The sequence below is a fragment of the Cetorhinus maximus genome, chromosome 6 (genome assembly GCF_964194155.1).
Source record: "Cetorhinus maximus chromosome 6, sCetMax3.hap1.1, whole genome shotgun sequence".
Taxonomy (NCBI): domain Eukaryota; kingdom Metazoa; phylum Chordata; class Chondrichthyes; order Lamniformes; family Cetorhinidae; genus Cetorhinus; species Cetorhinus maximus.
In genome coordinates this window covers 63,774,470-63,797,293 of record NC_135884.1, presented here as the reverse complement: position 1 = coordinate 63,797,293, position 22,824 = coordinate 63,774,470, and the positions used below count along the sequence as shown (strand labels likewise).

The 22,824-nt window shown below is 41.1% G+C and overlaps 1 protein-coding gene across 1 annotated transcript in view; it reads left to right on the top strand.

The window, feature by feature from the left end:
- The window catches only part of itpr1b (inositol 1,4,5-trisphosphate receptor, type 1b), a 490,770-nt gene that overhangs the window by 2,412 nt on the left and 465,534 nt on the right, over positions 1–22,824 (top strand). Inside the window, exons 2-3 of the mRNA XM_078543785.1 lie at positions 1,471–1,615; positions 4,784–4,854. Of these exons, the coding sequence (XP_078399911.1) occupies positions 1,524–1,615; positions 4,784–4,854 (163 nt within the window). The 5' untranslated portion in view covers positions 1,471–1,523. The remainder of the gene's footprint in view (positions 1–1,470; positions 1,616–4,783; positions 4,855–22,824) is intronic.

Below are 22,824 nucleotides of genomic sequence, written 5' to 3'. Positions count from 1 at the left end.
TAAGATTGCAGTACTCGGAGGTGCTTTTTGATGACTGACCACTCAGCATGGTTAACAGGACCTCCAGGAGTTCAGACTCTTTCGTTTAATTCTGCTTGTGTCGAGTCTTAACGGTTTAGTTTGGAGACTCAACTATGGGTTTTTATTAAGGGTCAAAAAACACAGTTGCTTGGACACCACATCCCCACCCCAAAAAAATGACTAATATAATTCATACTATTTGTTTTATGCTGGTTCCTGAAAGAATTGAACGATATTTAACCCTATACGGCTAGATAAGGGCTTGCTCTCACGTGTTCCCCTTTTATATATTTTTTTCTAAAGCAGTGAACATTTTCAAAGAATTGTGCTGCTATAAAGGGAAATAAAACGACTCCAACTTTTGGACCCAAATGCAGGCTGTAAAACTGTCGCTGATAAAAGTTCGGTCCCTCGCGGAAACTTTTGAAGCGCTGGAAAGGGGGTGGGGCGGGAGCAATGATTGACTAGCGGGCGAGCCAATTGGAGGGCTCAGGAATGTTCGTCACTGACCTCACAATGGCCATGAGGGGGTGGAGCTCGGCTGGGCTTGCTGCGTGGGCGGGTCTCCCGGGCATGCTGGGTGTTGTAGTCCCCGTGCCGCCCCGACCTCAGTGCTGAGCGGGTGGGTGGGACTACAACTCCCAGGGTGCACGGTGGGCTGTAGTGATTCTCTGATAGGCGAAGGAGCAGCAACAGCTGCTGCTGCTACTGCTAGAGAAGGGCTGGCAGAGAGCAGTGTTATCTAACGGGAACTGTCTTGCTGGAAGGGGTCAAAGAAAAGACAAGCAACCATGGACTTCCTTTAGACTACCTAGATATTACTTTCACACCACTATCCGCTCGGACTCCTCCTGGCTTCAACTCTTCCCTTAAGGTCGGTGGTTTTAACATATCGTATGTTGTTTTAACTTCAAATCAACTTAAAAGTCAAGCAAGACAGAATGAAGCAGCACCTAAAATAAGAAATAAATCTGCTGTGGTTTTCATTCATTTTTTTTTAAGGTAAACTTCCTAAACTTGCAACTTTAAAACGGATTGCGGGTCTAAAGATTTATATAAACGAATGGCTGAGATAAAATGAATGCACACCCTTTGGCTCATGTTTGAAGCAGCGATTTATGTTTTTGCATCCTGCGATTTCTGTTGTAACTTGTGTCTCTGACTAATACTAAGCTGATGCCTGCATCGTAAGTCGATAAATGTAGCGGTCACTGTGTGCAGTGTCGCTCCCCGCACTGCTATCGTTCTGAGTTTGGAGTTTTTAATTACCTTTATGATGGTTCGAGGTTAAACTCACTGAATGTTTGCGGAGCTGTTTTGGGATATGTTTTAAAGGCGTTGATTTTTTTTTCTACTTGTAATGGCATAAATGCATAATTTTGTAATATTTTTAACATTATCATTATTCTCTTTTGATATGTGAACTTTTATTTATCTGTCTCATCACAGGGCTGGAGATATAATTTGTGCTTGACTTGGTAGCCGAGAGAAAGGGATGAGAGATGTCTGACAAGATGTCGAGTTTTCTTCACATTGGGGATATAGTCTCCTTGTACTCGGAAGGATCTGTCAACGGATTCATCAGTACTTTAGGGTAAGTATAAGGTAAACACGCTCCGGTAGGTTTCTTGGACTCAAGAGTGAAACTGACGAGAGCCACTGGGTTTAGGAAATCCTGTATGCCAAGCTTCAATACCATTTAAAGTGAAGTCTGGCTTTCTTGCTCTGAAAAAATTGATCTCTTGATGTAATACCATCAGCTGTACACTTGGTTCTCTCACTGGCCCAATTTATAGAACTGGAACAATTACTTTAATATGTGATCTTACAAAAGCAAAGAGAACTGTTATTTAATTAGCCAATGCGGTGGTTTATGTTGAGTGAATTAACGTAAAACTAAACATGGGCAATATTTGTTCAAAAGGATCTTGCCAATTAAAACGCGAGTTCATATCCAACACTAACGTTCTTTAGTGCTGCACATGGGAAGGGCTGTACTCATAAATACGTTGGAACTTGGTAAACATTTGCTCAGTGGGGCTCTAGAGTTGCAATTAAATGTGTTGAGAACTAATCATGACATTCACACTACAGATCAGCTGGAGTGTTATCTTACTGAAGGATTGCTGCCAGTTTGTTTTTTACTCGTTTTAAGCAGCTTTCTCTGCTAAGCCTTGCACTCCTGAACGATGTTCCCGTATCTCTATCTGCAATGGGAGCTGAACCCAGAAGCATAGTCATAGACATCTGCCCTTTGAATATTTTTCACTCATTGTGGTACAATGGTAAAGCATAAACCATAGACAACCCATTTCAACTGCCTGCTCCTCAATGTACCAATGCTGGTTATCTGCATTTATTTTGCTTTCTTTGGTATAGCATATAATAAAACATTTTTCTGTCACGCACCTGTGGCAAAGGATTCACTTCCCTGCTTTGCATGTGTAATTTTCACCTTTCAGTCTTCAGTTGACTTTGGGCATTGTTTGTTCTGTGCTCCGTTACCCGATTTTTCATTAGGCCAATAATGCTCATTGGAATTGGCATCAGTGACCTTAGGCTGATAAAAGGCCAAATCTTCAAAGAAGGCTGCAGCTCTTGATTTTTCCTTAATGACCCCTTTTTGGGAAAACACATGACTATAACTCTTCAAGAACTCTGTTTTTCTTCATCTCTGGCCTCTTGTGCATCTCCAGCTCCCTTTGTCCCACCATTGGCAGCCATGCCTTCAGCTGCCTCAGCATTAGACATTGAAATTCTCTCCCTAAATCATGCCACCTCTCTCCACTAAGGTTTTAACTATTTTTGGGCAGTCCATCACATCTCTTTCTAATGTCCCTTATTTCCTAAGGAAAGTTTATCTCTACTTTTAAATTAACTAACCTCCTTGGCTCACCTAGATTTCATCCCGATTTTACTTCCTCATCAAGTCAGATTTTAGTACTACAATTAGTTGTGCAGGTCAAATAGCTTAGTAAATACTTCCTGTCTAGACTGGCATACCATGAATATTGGCCAGTTAGATGGGATGTCAGTATAACTGCGTTGCTTTGAGTCAGTGTTTTAAGGAGAGAAGGGAAGGGGTTTGGGAAATTCATGTCTCTGAGGAAATATCTGAGTGGGAGATGCTTATCCATTCCCATGATTAAACACATTACAGTGCTACTGATGAAAGGTAAGAATTTGAAATGTTGACTGCTTGTTCACTCTACAGATGCTGATTGGTCTGCTGTTAGTTCACAGATATTGTTTTTGCCCTTGTTGCAGTTAGGTGTGACGTTAGAAGGGTAGGGTGTGTTGCTTGTCCCCCAATCTCTTGGGTGTGGATTCCTTTTTAAGGTTGGGTAGACCTGGGAATGAAATTATTGCTTTCAGAAAAGCCCTAGCACTTTTACTTCTAATGTCTATATGTTGGGAGGCCTTTAAATAGTTTGCATAATGTTTTCTGACATGTCAACTAATACCTTCTGGAACACCATTTTTTGGGAAGTGGAATACAAAAATTAAAATTGGATTCCCTGTGTTTGCTGCAGCCTGTTATTCGTCAAGTTCCTCTTTCATTCCTACCCCCTCCCCAAAGTTTATTTGTGATACTGTTTGTTCAAATAACAGCATCAACTTGTCAATGGTGTTGACCAGATAATTGTCTCTGATTAAAAACAGCAAGTACTGGAAAACTCAGGTCTGGCAGCATCTGTGGAGAGAGAAACAGAGTTAACATTTTGAGTCCAATGTGACTCTTCCTTGGGACGTAAACCTAGAGTTCAAAGAAGAGTCATATTGAACTCATACAAAATGTTTGTTTCTTTCTCCACAGATGCTGCCAGACCTGCTGAGTTTTTCCAGCACTTGCTGTTTTATTTCGGATTTCCAACATCCACAGCATTTTGTTTTTATTACATAATTATCTTGAGATATTGATTCAGCTACTTTTCTAAATAAGTTTATGTAATAAAGCATACTAACTGTAATTGATCAATGAGGAAGATAATCGTTGCAACTGCTTATTAGTATCGGAATTAGTATCGGAAACATGGAATGAGAAAAGGTCATTTGATTTGCCCTGTCAAAGCTTTAACTTTTTTACTGTCCAGTCCATCACAATCATGACCTAATGCCTTTAATTTTCTAAGGAATGTTTATCTCTTACATTTAAGTTCGCTAATCTTCTTGGCTGACCTAGATTACATCTGGTTTTTTTTTCTAATGCTGACAAATTTTAGTTCTGCATGTCTGTCTCTGCTTGGGCACTAAGTTTAGCAATCTTGCCAAACGATATTCTCTGACTGGTCCACCCCCATGCCATTCCCCCTCTCTAAATCTAGATAGATTACATCTACTGCATTACCAATGTTTACTTTCTCTCTGTTACCACCTCAAAATAATTGAATAAATTTGGTCAAGCAAGATTTTCCCTATATTGTTTCTAGATCTTTTATTTTTTCTGTTAGTAGAGATTCCATCATTTCCTGACTACCAATGTTAAGCAGACTGGTTTCATGAGATGATACTGAGTAAAAGCATTCAGCAATGAAATGTAGAATTGGCAGGTGGACAATAGGAGATGGGAATGAGAGTCTGCCCTGGTCTCATTCTTTGTACATTCTGTAGCATCGGTATAGGCTTCAGTAGAGTTAGGAATAATATTGGTTACAGTAGAGAGGAAAAGAAAAAGAAATGAACAAAATGAAAGAAAGTCAGTAATAAAAAATGGAGATGTCTTGAGATTTGTTTAACCATCTTTTCTGTATTTCTTTGAAAGACTTGTGGATGATCGATGTGTGGTGCAACCAGATGCTGGAGACTTGAACAACCCACCTAAGAAATTCAGAGGTGAGTGAATTCCCAGTTCTGAAAAGCCATGGGAAGTGCAGTAAAATGAGCTAAATTGTAAACATGTCCAATATGTAATAAATTCATCCTGCTACAGTAGTGATGGATTTGTTTGCCACTAATTTAAGTGGCCTTGATTTCAATAATCCAACTTTGTAGGATCATGAAATAATTTGCGTTTCAAAATGACTGTGGTTTAAATGATGTGTCTGTGAGATCACACATTCTAGGGGCCTTTTATAGTCAGAATTCGTGAATTGCAACAAGAATGAATGTTGGTGCTACAGCAAACTGGGTGAGCAAAACACAGATTGTAAACCTTTGGCATCAGTACGAGATGAACCCGATCTTTGTTTTTCTTTAGCTAAGTTGGATACCAGAATTGTAAAACCTACAATTAGTAACAACCATGAAAGAACATTGTAGTGAAGTGTATATTCTGATACTGTTGTTAGTGCCCTGTGATTATTTTTTAACCTAGGCAAGATAGCCTTAAATTAATTTCAGTTTCGAGACTGTTGGTTTAACATGGTTTTATATTTGGTTGAGTGGGTTGTTAGTGCCCCAGAGTAAACTTGCTGGATTACCTGAGGCTGGGCAATCAGGATACTAACAGCACCAATTCCCCATTAAGCCATTGGTTTCGAGGAACGACTTGGGTGGGGTAGATCCAGTACTTACTTATGATTCATTCTCTCTTTTGCCTCCCATCCTCCACTATTGTACATGATGTCTGGATGTATGTTTTTTGAGAATGAGATGGTTTTTATTGTACTTGCATGGATCACCAACATGCTTGCAAATGCCTTGTTTCAATTGTATTATGTTGGCATAATGTGGCTGCTGGTTTAATGATTTATAGTCTCAAACTATTACTGTGAATGATAGTATGTGAAGTGCAATAACATGTCAACCTTCTCTCTCTTCATTATAGCAGGGACATAAATGGCTTCATTTTAGATGGGTCATCATGTCAATTGTATAGTGAGAAAAAGCCAATTGTTCTGTTCTGTCTCAAGTAATTTCCAGGCTCCTCATATAGGCACTTCTGTGAATGATATATTGGCATATATTTGAGTCCAAAAATTGATCAGTAAATGGAATAGCAAATTTAATTAAATGCGAATACTGATGCTTCATTCACCCCAAAAACATACCCTACCATTGCATAGAGAGGGCCTTATCAAAATATGTAGCCAACTACAGATATCTGGATCTCCCTCCATAAGCTGCACTCTAGCGTAAACAAGCCCAGTTTGAAAGATCCATTAAAATATGAGCCTACCTGTGGGACAAGAGGGATGATCTTAGTAATGCCATGTGGGAAGCTAGTCTGATCATTGGTTTTGTATGGGCCCCTAGGGACACAGTTTAAACAGCGACGCACAGACAACACACTCTGAAATCAGGATCAAGTGTTCTAACCGTTCTAAGTACAGTGTAGAAGTGCCTTTTAATGTGGATTAATCTCTGAACAGTGGCCAATCGGCCTACTTCACGCTATTCTTGATATTATTTTCCCAGATCCTTTGAGAGTAGTTCTTTTAAATGTTGTACTGAAATTGGTTTCAAATTGGTGCTATAATGATAGAATTTGGATAATTAATCTCACATTGGAAAGGCTTGTTTAATAGCCAATTATTCAGCACTGCGGTATTCAGAATTCTGATGGCGTACAAAGTGCTCTTCTTTCTTTAGTATGCTAGTACTGCTGCATCTGCTAGTGACATAGTGGGACCACTCTTGGAGATCTTGATTTGAGAGTAAAGTGTAAATAAGAATGGTTGGGCAATTGAATGTTGTACTATGGTTTATGGAAAGGTGTTGATCTTGGTGCTGAGAAATGTGTGGGAAAGACCAGTGGGTTCAGGGAACTACTTAAGAAACAAAAAGACCTTGAATTCTCACTGGGATGATGCAGTAGACATGGGAAGAACTTATTCATTGCACTCAAACACTATGAACAGCTGAAGGTGAAATTTCTTTCACTTCTGCTCTTTGTACAGTGTTTTATTTGGTGGCCTTCCTGAAGACTGGCCTTTATTTGTGGCATTTACAACATGGAATTCATTATTGTTGTGTAAAATAACAAACTTCAATGTTGCTGCAATTTGCCTTTAATTTGTCGCTCCTCCCACTTGTGACTGACCTATAACAAGCAGCACTTCACCCAAGTCTTTACAGCCGAAAAGGCACGACCCATGTTAGAATCACCAAAACACTCTAATCATGCCCTTTTTGATGTTTTTGGTATAGTTAGAGTATAGAGTTTATGCATTCAACAGTTCCACTTCATTGAAATCCTGGTAACAATGCTGGAATTGTTCACTTGAAGTTATAAACATGTGAAGATTAATGGACAGGAATAGACCCTCTGCTCCTCTTAGCCTTGTCCACAGAACCGTCCACACAATACATACACTCCACATCCCATCTAAGAGTTATGTGATCTCTTAGGAGAGGTAAGAAAACACATATAAAAGCCCATGGCAACTTGGGGTCTGGGGGGAAGATGATTGAAATTAATCTAAGATACCACTTTGGCCCTGAATTATGTTTATATAATACCCACCTTTTGTACAAGATGTTTGCCCCTCCAATCAGAAACTGGTCCATCTCATTTGAAGTAATTCAGAGAATCTGTGAACTCTGCATAAGCTGGCAAGCTGTTCCTTTTGAACATGCTTTTGGACATTGTTCCTGATTCCTCTAACTTCATTCCTCCTTCCCATTCTCTTCATAAGCAACCTCTGACCATGTCTTCAGTTACCTTCTCTAACTCTGTGATCCTTAAACTTTGTCGGTTGAAGGACCATTTTGCAAATGGATTAGTAACCACAGACAACCCTCCCCCCTGTCTAAATGATAAAACAATGTCATAATCACAATATGAAAGCAATAATTCTTTTAGAAAAACAGGTATTTACTAACATGTAGTGCTGTTTGTACCACTCTCAGGCAATAAGCTGGGCAGCAACCCAGAAGGTACTGCGTAGGCCCCTCACAAGTTGTCCCCTCCAAGATTTTTGCATTCAAACAAAAAGGCCATGCACGATGAAACACATTTAGGGAGCATGCTCTAAATGGTCCTCTGTGCGCACTCCCCTCCCAGGTGAGATGTACAGCACAGAGTGGGCTGGCTATGTGGTGGCTGTACCCTGCTGCCAGCCCGCATCATTCTGGCCTCCGGCTGCCCATATCACCCACCCGTAAGGCCAGCCCTACCCTGTGAGCACTTGCTGGCTTCCTTTAAAGTCTCTATGCACCACAGTTTGAAAACCATCACCCTGACTGTTCCACCTCTGTGTCCCTGGAAAGAAGCAACAGTGCAGAAATGTGGAACACCCCCATAGACTGAAAAGGTGCTGGGTTATTCTTGTCTAGGTGCATATTTGTTATGTTAAAAATGCAATAAAACTGTAAATTGGTCTATAATTATCAGTCTTGTGCCTTGCACATTATTAAATCTGTCAGTTGTGTGATAATTTAAAAAAAAAAGTTACACTTTTATCACTGGCTGAAGTAAGCAACTTAGGCTTATTGATTCGCTTGAAATATAGATTGTGAAAGCACTGCCAGTGTTTATTGCCCATTCCTAGTTGCCCTTGGAAAAGTGCTGGAGAGCCATCTTCTGGAACCCCTGTAAGCTACCACCACTTCTCCAACTTCCCTTTCCGCTCTCAAGTCCTTGAATAAGTTGTCACCTCTGAAATCATGCCCGGATTTCCCAGAAGTCCATGTTTGTATCCCTTCAATCATGTTTCCGCCCCGTCACAGTATTGAAACGACTCTTATCAAAATCACAAATGATATCGTGAATGACTGTGACAAAGTTAAACTATTCCTCCACGGCCTTCTAGACCTGCTTGCAGTTTTGAGACACAGTTGACCACACCATCCTCCTCTAACACTTCGTATTCTTTCACAAGATGTGGGCATCACTGGCTAGGCCAGCATTTATTGCCCATCCCTAATTGCCCTTGAGAAGGTAATGGTGAGCTGCTGCCTTGAACCACTGAAGTTTATTTGACGTAGGTACACATACAGTGCAGTTAGGGAGTGAGTTTCAGGATTTTAACCCAGTGACAGTGAAGGGATGGTGATTATAGTTCAAAGTCAGGATTGTGTGTGGCTTGGAGGGGAACTTCCAAGTGGGTGGTGGTGTTCCCATACACCTGATGCCCTTGTTCTTCTAGCTGGTAGAGATTGCGATTTTGGAATGTGCTGTTGAAGGAGCCTTGGTGAGTTGCTGCACTGTGTCTTGTAGATGGTACACATTCTGCAACTGTTTGCTAGTGATGGAGGGAATGAATATTTAAGGTGGTGGGTGGGATGCCAATCAAGTGGGCTGGTTGGTATTGAACTTTGAGCGTTGGAGCTGCACTCATGCAGGCAAATGGAGAGTATTCCATCACACTCCTGACTTGTGCCATGTAGATGGCGAACAGGCTTTGGGGAGTCAGGAGGCGAGTTACTCGCTGTAGAAGTCCCAGCTTCTAGCCTGTTCTTGTAGCCACAGTATTTATATGGCTGGTCCAGCTCTGTTTCTGGTCAATGGTAGTCCTCAGGATGACGTTAGCGGTGGATTCAGTGATAGTAATGCCATTGAATGTCAAGGGGAGATGGTTAGATTCTCTCTTGTTGGAGATGGTTATTTCCTGGCACTTGTATAAATAGTTGAGGTCTTAGCACTGATCCCAGTGACGATGAAGGGATGGCAATATATTTTTGAGCCTGAATGATGTGAGACTTGGAGGTGTTGGTGTGCTGCCCTTGTCCTTTTTTAGGTTGTGTAGGCAATGGATTTGGTAGGTGATTTCTGAATCTGCTGAGTACATTATTGCTATGTCAATAGTGTTTTTAGAAATGCATTTATTAAAAGGAAATTCTGAATTTCTGTGCCTGATATTCCACATTATCATTTCGTCTCCTGAGACCTACTTGTACCAATAGGGTTCACCTTCTTGCCTGCAGGTTAGTTCGTCCCTGTGGCCTTCAATCGCACTTTCTTTGTATTGGTCAGACCCAACTGTGTATTTGTAACCCGGCATGTCTTTAGGCATGAATGGTGGAGGAGCCGAAAGAGGCTCCTCCACCATTCAACAAGATCATGACTGGTCTGATTGTGGCTTCAACTCCACCTTCCTGCCTGCCCCACATAATCATCGACTCCCTTGCCAATCAAAAATCTATCTATCTCAGCCTTGAATATAATCAATGATCCAGCCTCCACAGCTCTCTGGATTAGAGAATTCCAAAGATTAATGAGGAGAAATTCCTCCTCATCTGTCTTAAATGGGCGACCCATGATTTTTAAACTGTATCTCCACCCCCACCCCTGAGTTATGTATACCCCAATGGGAGAAAATTCCTCCCAGCATTTACCCTCTCAAGCCCCTTCAGAATGTAATGTTTCATAAGATCACCTCATTCTTATGAACTCCAATGAGTATAGACCCAACCTGCTCAACCTTTCCTCAAGACAACCCATCATCCCTGGAATCAGCCTAGTGAACCTTCTCTGAACTGCTTCCAATGCAAGTATACCTCTCCTTGTAAATAAGAAGATTAACACTGTACACAGTACTCCAGGTGCGGCCTCACCAATGTCTTGTGCAGCTGCAGCAACACTTCCCGACTGTTAGCCTTTATTGCAAGGGGAATAGAATATAAAATTCTGTTTGCCTTCCTAATTACTTGTTGTATGGTAAACTGACTTTTTAGGATTCACGTACCCAGTTTCCTCCTGTACTTTAGCATTCTGCAGTCTCCATTTAAATAATTTGCTTTTCGGTACTTCCTGCCAAAGTTGACAACCTCAAATTTTCCCACATTTTAATCCATCTGCCAAGCTTTTGCCCACTCACTTAACCTATCGAGATCACTTTGCAGACTTTGTATCCTCCCCACAACTTGCTTTCCTACCGATCTTTGTATTGTCAGCAAGTTTGGCTACAACACAGTCGGCCCTTTCATCCAAGTCACTAATATGTAATGATTGTAAATAGTTAAGGTCCCAGCACTGATCCCTGGCGCACTTGACTAGTTAGTTTGCCAATCTGAAAATGACCTATCCTGTTAGTTAGCCAATCCTTTATCCATGCTAATATATTACTCCCAACACCATCAGCTTCTATCTTGTGTAGTAACCTTTTATGTGGCACCTTATTGAATGTCTTTAGAAATCCAAATAGACTACATCTACTGTTTTCCCCTTTATCCACCCTGCTTGTTACATCCTCAAAGAACTCTAATAAATCTGTCTAGCTACTTCCCTTTCATAAAATCATGTTGACTCAACATGATTTTATCATGATTTTCTAAATGCCCTATCACTACTTCATTAATAATAGACTCCACCCATCTTTACTCCATATTACTTGTTCACCCGGCTGATTAAAATACCATAGATCGCGGCTTATAAATTGAGCCAGTGTATCTTTCCAGCCCCCAAAAATCATGTTTTTGCTTAAACTCTGGGTATAAGTTGACCTCCCCCACCCTTTTCACCCATGACATGCTATATTTGCATTAGTAGACAGCCTCAATTTTTCCACCCCAAATGGATGTTTTACTTAGCAATACTATATAAGTGAGTGCAAGGGTTCAAGTAGGTGATATGGACTGTGTGGCAAAGATGCATTGGGGTTTAAGACATGTCCACACAGCAGACCCCACAATTGACAAATATGGTTACCACCCATGCTGGCAGTTCACTTTTATACTCTGTATAAGTCAACCCCTGTTTTTGGAGGGATTTGTGGAGGCTTCAAAGGTTGACTTATACGCCAACATCTATGGTATCTATGCCTCTTCATCTTGAGAATTCAATTGTTTCAACATCAATAGCTTTTTGGGGGAGAGTTCCAAATTTCCCCTACCCTTGGGATGAATAAATGCTTACTGCTTTCAATTCTAAATGGCCTCACCCAAATGTTAAGAATATAAACTCCTCTTCTGGATTTCCCACCAGAGGAAAGAATTTCTCTCCATCTATTCTGTTGATTCCTTTTTAGATCACTCTTCAGCCATCTAAACTAACAGAATAAAACTCAAGTTTATGCTATCTGTCTCCATTATTTAACCTTTCTAACCATGGTACCATGTGAATCTCTGTTGTGACTTCCCCTGCGGTCAATATATCCTCCCTGAAGTGCAGTGCCTTGAACCAAACAAAATACAGTCCCATCACTTAAAATGTCTAGGTGTAAAATAGTCATTCTATTGGCTAAGAGGAGCTAACCATGAATGTCAATTTTAAAGTTGCTGGTTATAGCATCTTGTGTTTATTTCAGGCAGAAACAGCTGTGTTTACTCATTAATTATATTTCATTCTAATTGGTGTTTCTAAAATTCAAATACTAGATGTCAGATGTTGAATTATTGTGTTTTCTTCACTGCACAGTGGTTTTGTCATTTGCCTCCATTCAAATGATTAGTTTTTGCCATATAAATAAAACCTCCCTTTAGAATATCACAGTACTGTACACTATATTGTTCATTAATAAACTGTCGACTTGTTTTTGATCATCTCTGGGATGCTTAAATTACATATAAGCAGACAAAAAGTATCAAATCTTCTTTTTGAAATTAAAGTTAAAATTTGATCAAATGTACTTGACAGTGACAGCACTTGTGAGGATTCTGTTTCATGGTTGCATTGTGAGGCAGTGCGATTTACACAGCTGTAAGCAACCCAGATATTAGCCAGGAATTTCTCAATCTGTGGATGCAGCACGGTCCCAATGCTGTGTTGCTTGCCAACTCCAAAATTGGGTTACGCTGGCCATCATGTGTAGAGGGGAAATTGTATTCGCATGAGTGTTTCTGCTATAAGCGGGTGGGGATTGTACTCCAGATATGGTGTGACCATGGCTTTGTACATTGAAGCATCTCTTTCTTCCTGCGTATGCTAATCATCTCAACATAAAGGTCAAAGTTGCGTAGTTTTTTTTGCATCTGTGTTAATGATTTTTGTACCCGGACACTCAATCCACATGCTCCTCCACAGTTTCTCATCTCTTGCCATATAGAAAATTTGTTCTTTTTTCCTGTTCTCCCAGTTCCATTCCAGGACAGGGATGATCACTTCACTGGTGTCTGAATCTCTAGCTCCTAGTACTTCATGTGCAAGGCGTCATGAGAACTTGAAAGGTATTCAGATGAGCTGACCTTGAGTGGATGGAGTCAGTTCATTTGCACACAGAGCTAAAACAGCTTCAGCACTTGTTTAAAGGGGCTGAATTACCAGCCCTGCCATTTTTAAGGGATTGCTCCCTTTTTACACTTTGGCATAACGAAAGGTATTTTACTTTCTATATCACAGTGCATGCTGCAAATCCTACATTCATCAACAATTGTTCCCTCGGTAACCACAATCTGAGCAAATGAACAAGAAACTAAACTATTGGCCATTTTCTGAGTACTGATAGAAACTTATGACTTCAGCGTGTTCCACACTGCTTGTGGCAAGTTCATCTGTCAGTGCAAACTTAAACTCTGAAATCTGTTGAATGCAGGGCAGTAATAACTTGGAGAACGACATCACTGTGCATTGCTGGCAGGCACATGGTGTTTCAGTGAGAAATTGGATTTTTAAACTCCTGCATAAAGAAGGATGTTGTCTTTCAATAAAACCTTTCTTGCTATCGGCACATTCATAAGCACTTCAAGTGTAGTCACTTGAAGACAAGCCAGTTTGTGCAAGGTCCCACAAACAGCAGTGAGGTGAAGACCCGGTTATTCTATTGTTTAACAGACAAACGTTAGGTGGTAAACTGGGATAATTCTCTTCCTTTCTCTATGTGGAATATTTTAGGTGCACATGAGCAGAAAGACAGGCTTGACTCAAAGTCATCTGAAAAATAGTACCCCCTCAGCATTGCACTGGAGTTTCAGCCTAGTGTAAGTGCTTAAGGCTCTGCAGTGGGGCGTGAACCTGCGACCTTCTGACTCCAAGAACAGTGCTACCACTGAGGCATGGCTGACAGTTGAAGCTGGGACCTAGCTTTTACTGAAGCTGACTCCTTTTTCTTTTCAAGGACTTAGAGAAGCCGATTGTTAAATTGCCCGCAAGGTTGTCTCAGAAGTATGGTTCTGGTTTAAGGATGTAGCGCTGGCTCTCGTGGATTCTGTTTACTGTTTGCCACATTATCGCATCTTTGGTTGCATTAAACTTGGAAAAACCTGAGCCATCTGCTATTTTCTGTGACTTGCAAGATGATAGGCCAGGAAAGGTGGGGAGGGAGAGTGCTGGGGGGTTGTTGCTGTTGTGGGGAGAAAGTGTGTTTCCATTGGTATGCACAGCGTGGGTGAGTTGTCAGGAAAAAAACTGCAGCTGATTTTTTTTCTTGGACTGTGAAAAGGTGAAGCGCTGTATTTATCTTGAAAATGAAAAATGCTATAAATAGAATCTGTCATGACCAGCAGTGTGATAAATATGTGTATTCATGTTACAATGCAGAAAAATGATTTTTTGTCAGGATCTCTGCTTCCCCCTCAAACTCCTTCCCAGCATTAATCATTGACTGGTCGAAGAATGGTCTAATTATCATTCTCCAGTCTACCATTAATGGTCTCTCATTAAAGTATCATGGCCTGCCAGCTGGAATTCTCTCCTTTTTTACCTTGCTATTTCCATGCTTTCCAAAGTATTTTTGCCCCCTCTTAACCTTTTTCTCTCTCCTCAGCGTCCTCTAGCTACCCATTATCCAGAAACTGTATGTGATGAGTACTATATAGATAAATTACTGCTGTTCAATGTGTTTAGCTTTCTATTTGACATCATGGTTCTTATCCACAGGTTTCCCTTGTGGATATGTTTACCGTTATTTATCATGCCTGTAACAGATGCTGCATCATAGGGAGGGAACTTGCTGCTTATATTTAGTGTGCCTGTTATCTTGGCTAGGAAGATGTTTGCATACCTTCTGTAGTATGACACCTTTATACTGATGAAACAAAATGGTAAATAGCGCTGTTATTATAATACTGTGAAGCAACTTTCTACCCTCTTCAAAAGGTTTCAGGTGCCAAAATAAAAGCTTTAATTGGCTGTTAACCTTTAAATATTATTTAGGGAAACTGCATCCTTTACAGTAAAATGTAGCCTTGTACCAATAGATTTGGAGTAATTAGTTTCCCTCTTTGGTTTGCATGTGGAAGTTCTCTTGCTTTTGAACAGGGGCTAAATAAAGGGTGCATGCTTGCTTGCACATGTTTGTGTGTGGGGTAAATTCTGGTGATGCTGAAATTCATGTCTCTAAATGAGTCAGAGCTGATAATATAAATGAGCTCTGACTAATTTGAATGTAGTGGTTGTGGAAATAGAGGTGTTAATTGGGAGATGGCCTCCCACCTATATATATCTGTGGGCGAAGGGGAGATGAGAAGTAAGGTTCTTCGGAGGTCCCAATGAATCCACGAGTCAGATCCCAGCAAAGTGGAATAGGACATGATGAATCTTTCTCCTAATCTTCCTAATGTTGAAAAACATTAGCTTTCTTAGCTTCATGCAACTAGGAGGTCAATGATTGCACTCCACACAGCCTGAACATTGTTGGGGACATTCTCCTCCTATCCTTTATTGAAAAATTATCCGTGCATGGGTCCTACACTGAGTTACACAATCGGACCTTCTTCGCTCTAGCTGAACCATGGTTCCTTGCAGTGAGAAGCAAAATGGATTATTGAAAACCTAACTCTGAGTAGATGGCAAATACCATCTTGGGGTTTGAATGACATCAGTGCAATGAGCATTGACCCTTGTAGATTAGGTGAAAACCTTCAAGTTTTCACAATCCAGTAACAACCCAAGTTATATATGTTATGCAACTCTTACATCTTTGCTCCATTGATCACTTCTAAATAGCTTTAGTGTACCCAGATTTGTGCCACTGATTTAGATATTCCACTGGACTGTACAATTCTGAGTGCCCTTGTGGTTCCACTTCTAACTTTTGTTGTTCTGTCCTAGCCGTCTATCTCCTGAGTATAATTTGGACTGTTAGTATCTTAATTTTCCAGATGAACGTGTATTGCATTAAATGACAGATGCTGTGGAGAGAAGACTGCAATTCAGTTCGTGGGTGTTACTGCAGTTTGTTAACTGCTAGAACAATTGTCTTTAGAGATCTTGCTTAATTACAGCCTTGTAAAACTCCACAGGATCATTTTTCTACATCCAATTAAGCACTGTGGGTGGTCCTTGGAAGGATTTGTTGAAATACAACAGGTTTTACGACTTTAAAAAGGAATTTTTGATTATTGACTGGTCCAATTCCTTGCTATAATTAATCATTGCAAATTCTTGAACTGTCATCACAGGAGGGTGACAAAGCAGCTAGCTCTCATTTGATATGCAACTAGTTGGTTGCACATTTGTTTCATCAATGTGACTCTGAAGGTAGGATCTTAACTGAGGGTAAGTAGCTGGATGACTGGTGAAACCTAAAAATTGATAATTGACTTTAAACATATGGTTGGTTCTTGCATTTTATGAACACGGCTGACAAATCTTCTGCACTAACAACGATGGGTGTTTGGAAGTGAGGGGATTGTCCAAGATGTCAGCAAACTAAGCTAGACTTGCTCTTTTTCATAAATATTATGGATTTGAAAGTTAAGCTTGAAATATTGGTAAAGCTACCCCGCCCCCTGCCCCCGCTTATTATTGATTACCTACTTGCTGATGGCTAACTGGTCTCTTGACTCCTGGCTGACTGCTCTCCAGCTGTAAAAATGTGATTGGGGTTGACTTTCCTACAAGATATTTTTGCTCTTTTGTGGGCAAACTATGGGGTTTTTTATTGTTGCATGGAGTAAAACTGCATGTGGATCTATGTAGCTAGCCTTGAACCAAACATCTTACTTGAACTTATTCTCCTTCCTCTTCCCTTGAGAATTTCTACTGTGAACTTTGTAAATGAGGTTCCGAACATGTCAGGAAAGTAGTGATGATGCTCCTTTAGCATAATCGGATATATTTTGACTTCTGCACAAAGTAACATTAGATTTTTTTTCTTGTTTTGTACATTTTCACTGAACTCAAAGGATCTTCCTTTTGCTGTATCACCATGCTTTTAGTCTGCAATGAATCACTACCTAAAAATGCTTCAATTTTCCAGTCTGTACGTTGAGCCCAGCAATGTAATAAACAAAGTCATAGAATCAGAGACTTGTTACAGCGCTGAAGGAAGCCATTTGGCCTATCGTGCCCATGCTGGTTATCTGCAACAGCAACACTGCTAGTCTCACTCGCCTGTCCTTTCCCCATAGCTCTGCAAATGTTTTCCCTTCAGACCCAATTCCCTTTTGAAAGCCATGATTGAATCTGACTCCGCCATATTCAGGCATTCCATTCTAGATCCTAATCACATGCTATGTTTTTTACAAAAAGCTTTTCCTCCTGTCGCCTTTTGGTTCTTTTGCCATTCACCATAAATCAATGTCCTCTGGTTCTCGACTTTTCCGCCAGTGAGAGCAGTTTCCCCCTATCTGCTTTGTCCAGAGCCCTCATAATTTAAACACCTCCTAAATCTCTTCTCAAGCTTCTTTATGGCAAACAATCCCAGCTTCTCCAATCTATCCATGTAACCGAAGTTCCTCTTCCTCATTCCTGAAACCATTCTGGTAAATCTTTTTTGCACCCTCTCTAATGCTTTTGCATCCTTCCTAAACTGTGGCTTCCAGAACTGGATGCAAATGTCCAATTGGGGTTGAGCCAATGTTTTCTGAAGGTTTGCCATAACTTCCTTGTTTTTTTACTCTGTGCCCCACTAAGGCCAGGACCCCTCATTCCTTATGAACTAATTTCTCAACCTGCATTGCCACCTTCAACAATTTGTGTGCATAGACCCCCAGGTTTTTCAGCTCCTGCACCCCCTTTGAAGTTGTTTGTTGCCTCTTCATTTTTTCCTCCCAAAAATGTATCACCCCTCACTTCGCTGCATTAAATTCCATCTGCTAGGTGTCCATCCATTCCATCAGCCTGTCTAGGTCCTCCTTGAAGTGCATCGCTATCCTCCTCCACATTTCACAATATCTCCCAAGTTCTGTGTCACGTACAAATTCTCAAATTATGCCTTGTACACTCAAGTCCAGGTCATTAATATGATCCTAGAAAAGCAATGGTCCATTCCCAAGCCCTGGGGACTGCCACTTCCTCCAGTCTGAAAAACAACCATTCATTGCTGCTGTTTTTTTGTTGCTTAGTAAATTTCATGTCCATGCTGCTAATGTCCTTTTTTATTTCATGAGCTCTAACTTTGCTGACAAGCTTTATCAAACACCTTTTGCATGTCCATGTGCACCACATTGACCACTTTACCCTCATCAATTAAAAAATTCAAGCAGGTTAGTTAAATGTGATTTGCCTTTAACAAATCCATGCCGACTTTCCTTTTAAATATACATTTGTACAAGTGACTGTTAATTTTGTACCTGATTATCATTTCTAAAAGCTTTCCCAGAGAAACTGACTGACCTGTAGTTGCTGGGATTATTTCTACACCCTTTTTGAACAATGGTGTAATAGTTACAATTTTCCAGTCTTCTGGCACCATCCCTGTATCAAAGGAAGATTGGAAAATTATGGCCAGTGCCTCCACAGATTCAATCTTTAATTCCCTTAATATATTCAGATGCATTTCATCTAGCCCTGGTGACTTAAAGTAGTTAAGTACATTCAGCCTTTCTAATATCTCCTCTGTCAATTTTTAGCCCATCTGATGTCTCAACTATCCCTTCTTTCAACAAGACTTTGACAGCACCTTCCTCCTTGGTAAAGACAGATGCAAAGTACTGATTTACTATCTCAGCCATACCCTTTGCCTCCATGCATAAAGCCCCTGTTTAGTCCTTAATCGCTTCTAGCCCTGCCTTTTACTATTTATAAGCCTACCGAAGACTTTGGATTCCCTTTTATGTTTGCTGCCAGTGTCTTTTCATTCTCTTTCTTTCCATCTCTTATTTTTTTTCAATCTCCCCCCCCCAAACACACTATATTAAGCTGGGTTCTCACTTATGTTATCCACCTGACATCTGTCATACGCACCTTTTTTTTTCATGCTGCCTTATCTCTTTTGTCATCCAGGGAGCTTGCCTCATGGGAATGTACCTCAACTGTATCCAAGCTATCTCTTCCTTTAAAGGCAGCCCACTGTTACATTTCAGTTTTGCCTGTCAATCTTTGACCCTGATCTACCTGGGCCAGATCCGTTTTCACCTCACTGGAGTTGGCTCTCTCGCAATGAATTAGTTGAAATCTAGGTTGCTCTCTGCCCTTTTCTGTAGATGACCTAAACCTTATGATTGAATAATCACTATCTACCAAATGTTCGCCAGCTGAGCCTTAATCCACTTGACTCCCCAGAACCAGATCCACCAATGTCTGCTTATTGGGCCTGAAATATACTGATCTAGAAAGCTCTCCACCACACATTCCTGGAACTCTTCTCCCTCTCTGCCCTTTTACTATGAATATTCCAGTCTATATTTGGATAATTGAAGTCCCCCCTTCCCCCCAGTTATAACTACTCTATAGTTTTTGCACCTCTTTGAAATTTCCTTGTAAATTTGTCCCATTGTCTTTCCTACTAGTTGGTCTACAGAGTACATCCAGTAGAGTAATGGTACCTCTACTGTTTCTTAGCTTTAACCCAATAGGTTCTGTCCTTTACTTTTCTAGGAATTCTCTATCTATCTCTTTTTTTCTCTCTCTCTCTCTCTTTCTCCTATCTATGCTTTAAGCTCACCAACCTTATTTACCTTATTCTGCTTGCTTACATATATGCACTGTAAACCTATTTCCCTCTTAATTTAACCCCAGCTATTACTGTAACTATTTCTTACTCTCATGCTATCTGCTGTTACCAGAGTAGATGTACCTTTGTACATCTTGTTTCTCCTTTCTAGTATTACAGCCTGGTTCCATTCCTCTGCCAAATTAGTTCACAATAGCATGAGCCATGATTTTTTAAGAGACTTCGCACATTAATTATAATTAATATGTATAAATCATTAATCTGCAGTTAAGTCTTCACGTCTTGGTAGCAAGAAAAATTAAATAATTCATGCAAATATCTTATCCCATGGTGTTAGAGACAAGGTACTATCATGGATAGAAGATTGGCTGTCTGGTAGGAGGCGGAGAGTTGGGATAAGGGGGTCCTTCTCAGGATGGTGGCCGGTGACTAGTGGAGTTCCGCAGGGGTCAGTGTTGGGACCACAACTTTTCACTTTATACATTAATGATCTAGATGAAGGAACTGAGGGCATCCTGGCTAAGTTTGCAGATGATACAAAGATAGGTGGAGGGACAGGTAGTATTGAGGAGGCGGGGAGGCTGCAGAAGGATTTGGACAGATTAGGAGAATGGGCAAAAGTGGCAGATGGAATACAACATGGGGAAGTGTGAGGTCATGCACTTTGGTAGGAAGAATAGAGGCATAGACTATTTTCTAAATGGGGAGAGAATTCAGAAATCTAGAGTGCAAAGGGACTTGGGAGTCCTAGTCCAGGATTCTCTTAAGGTTAACTAGCAGGTTGAGTCGGAGTTAGGAAGGCAAATGCAATGTTGGCATTTATTTCGAGAGGACTAGAATATAAAAGCAGGGATGTACTGCTGAGGCTTTATAAGGCTCTGGTCAGACCACATTTAGAATATTGTGAGCAATTTTGGGCCCCGTATCTCAGGAAGGATGTGCTGGCCCTGGAGAGGGTCCAGAGGAGGTTCATGAGAACGATCCCAGGAATGAAAGGCTTAACATATGAGGAATGTTTGAGGACTCTGGGTCTATACTGGATGGAGTTTAGAAGGATGAGGGGGGATCTGATTGAAACTTACAGAATACTGAAAGGCCTGGATAGAGTGGACGTGGGGAAGATGTTTCCATTAGTAGGAGAGACTAGGACCCGAGGGCACAGCCTCAGAGTAAAGAGAAGACCTTTTAGAACAGAGATGAGGAGAAACTTCTTTAGCCAGAGAGTGGTGAATCTATGGAATTCATTGCCACAGAAGGCTGTGGAGGCCAGGTCATTGAGTGTATTTAAGACCGAGATAGATAGGTTCTTGATTGGTAAGGGAATCAAAGGTTATGGGGAGAAGGCTAGAGAATGGGGCTGAGAAACCTATCAGCCATGATTGAATGGTGGAGCAGACTCGATGGGCCGAATGGCCTAATTTCTGCTCCAATGTCTTATGGTGTAACATTACAAAACATTTCAAAATGGTCATTATAGAAAGTGCAATGATAGCCAAATAACCTAGATCATGTTGCACTCTTAAGGTGCTTCAATACAATTGTGATACATGTACTATTTACTGTATACATTCAATGTGAGTCATACAGCCCAGTGTGTTCTACACGAATTCCAGCCCACTGACGTACTGTGACTGAAAGGCCTTGGGCAGCAACCTTTCCCCATTGCGCCTCTGCCCCAAACTTTAGTGCATCCCTCAGCTCGTAGTCCTAGACTTCGGAATGTGCCAGTCTGCAACACTTAGTCGGGGACAACTTTGCACTGGAAGATCAACAAGTTTCGGGCAGACCAAGGAGCGTCTTTCACAGAGTTGATGATCCTCCAGCTACAGTTGATGTTTGTCTCGGTGTGTCCCTGGGGACAGATCATAGAGCACAGAGCCCTGTGTCACGGAACTGCTCGGGATGAACCTCAACAGAAACCACTGCATCTCTCGCCAGACCTTCTTTGCAAAGGCACATTCCAGAAGGAGGTGGATAACAGCCTCTTCCCCAACACAACCACCTGAGGGCAATGTGTGGAGGGGTGAGACTCCAGCAATGTAGGAAGGATCTGACGGGGAGGGCCTTTCTCACCACCAGCCAAGCTACATCTGGTTGCTTGTTTGAGAGTTCTGGCAATGAGGCATTCTGTGAAATGACTTTGACAGTCTGCTCAGGGAATCATTTGACAGGACCCACCATCTCCTTCTCCCACTGGGTTTCTATGGACATTACATGCAGCCCACTGCCTGATGGACTAATGGCCAAAGGTGTTTCTCTGCATAAATTTTTCCACAAGGCATAGGTTTTCCAACTACATGAAGCATTCCGTGGCAACGTGCCTAGACCCATCCTTCACAACAGTGGGGACAGGTAGAGCCTCAGCATGTGGTGACACTTGGTGTTTGTGTGTCGAGGGTCTACGCACAGCTTGAAGCAGCCACACACCAAGGTGACCATCAGGATGAGGGTGATGTTGGCACGCTTCATTTAGCTGGAGGGAAGCTGCTTTGGGCAAGTTTATAATGCCATGTTTATATAGAAATGAGAGCAGTAATCCAGCTTGGTTCTCCTAATGGTGATAGTAGCCATTTCTTGCTACTGGCATGTGGCTCCCATTACAGAACGTTGCAGGCATTTTAAAAAATCAGGAGCACTGCGAATCAGCACCCTGACTGCTGCACTTGTTTCTCCAATCCAGTCATGTCGATTGGATTTTACTGCAGTGTCGATGAAATGCGCTTATTTGGTCCTAGGGTGTTGATCATAACTAAAGTAAAATGACACACACGACTGTTCAATTAATTTTTTTGGAAAAATATACTTTATTCATAAAATATCTGAAAGAACATTACAAAACATTTCTAAATTGCTATCACAAAAAGCAAATCAGATTCAACTTTTACACATACAATCAATGAATATTACAATCATTTCAATATGGTCATGACAGACAGTCAGTGCAATGATATTCGAATTATCATCATACATCATGTTGCACTCTGAGGTGCTTCAATACAATTATAATACAATTAGTGTTCAATGCATACATTTATTGTTAGCCGTACAGCCCGAGGGGTCTATACAATTCCCAGCCCCTCTGCACTATGGCAGAAAGGTCTTAGACAGTGACCTTTCCCCATTGGGCCTTTGCGGCGGCTGCCCCAAGCTTTAGTGCGTCCCTCAGCACATAGTCCTGGACCTTGGAATGTGCCAGTCTGCAACACTC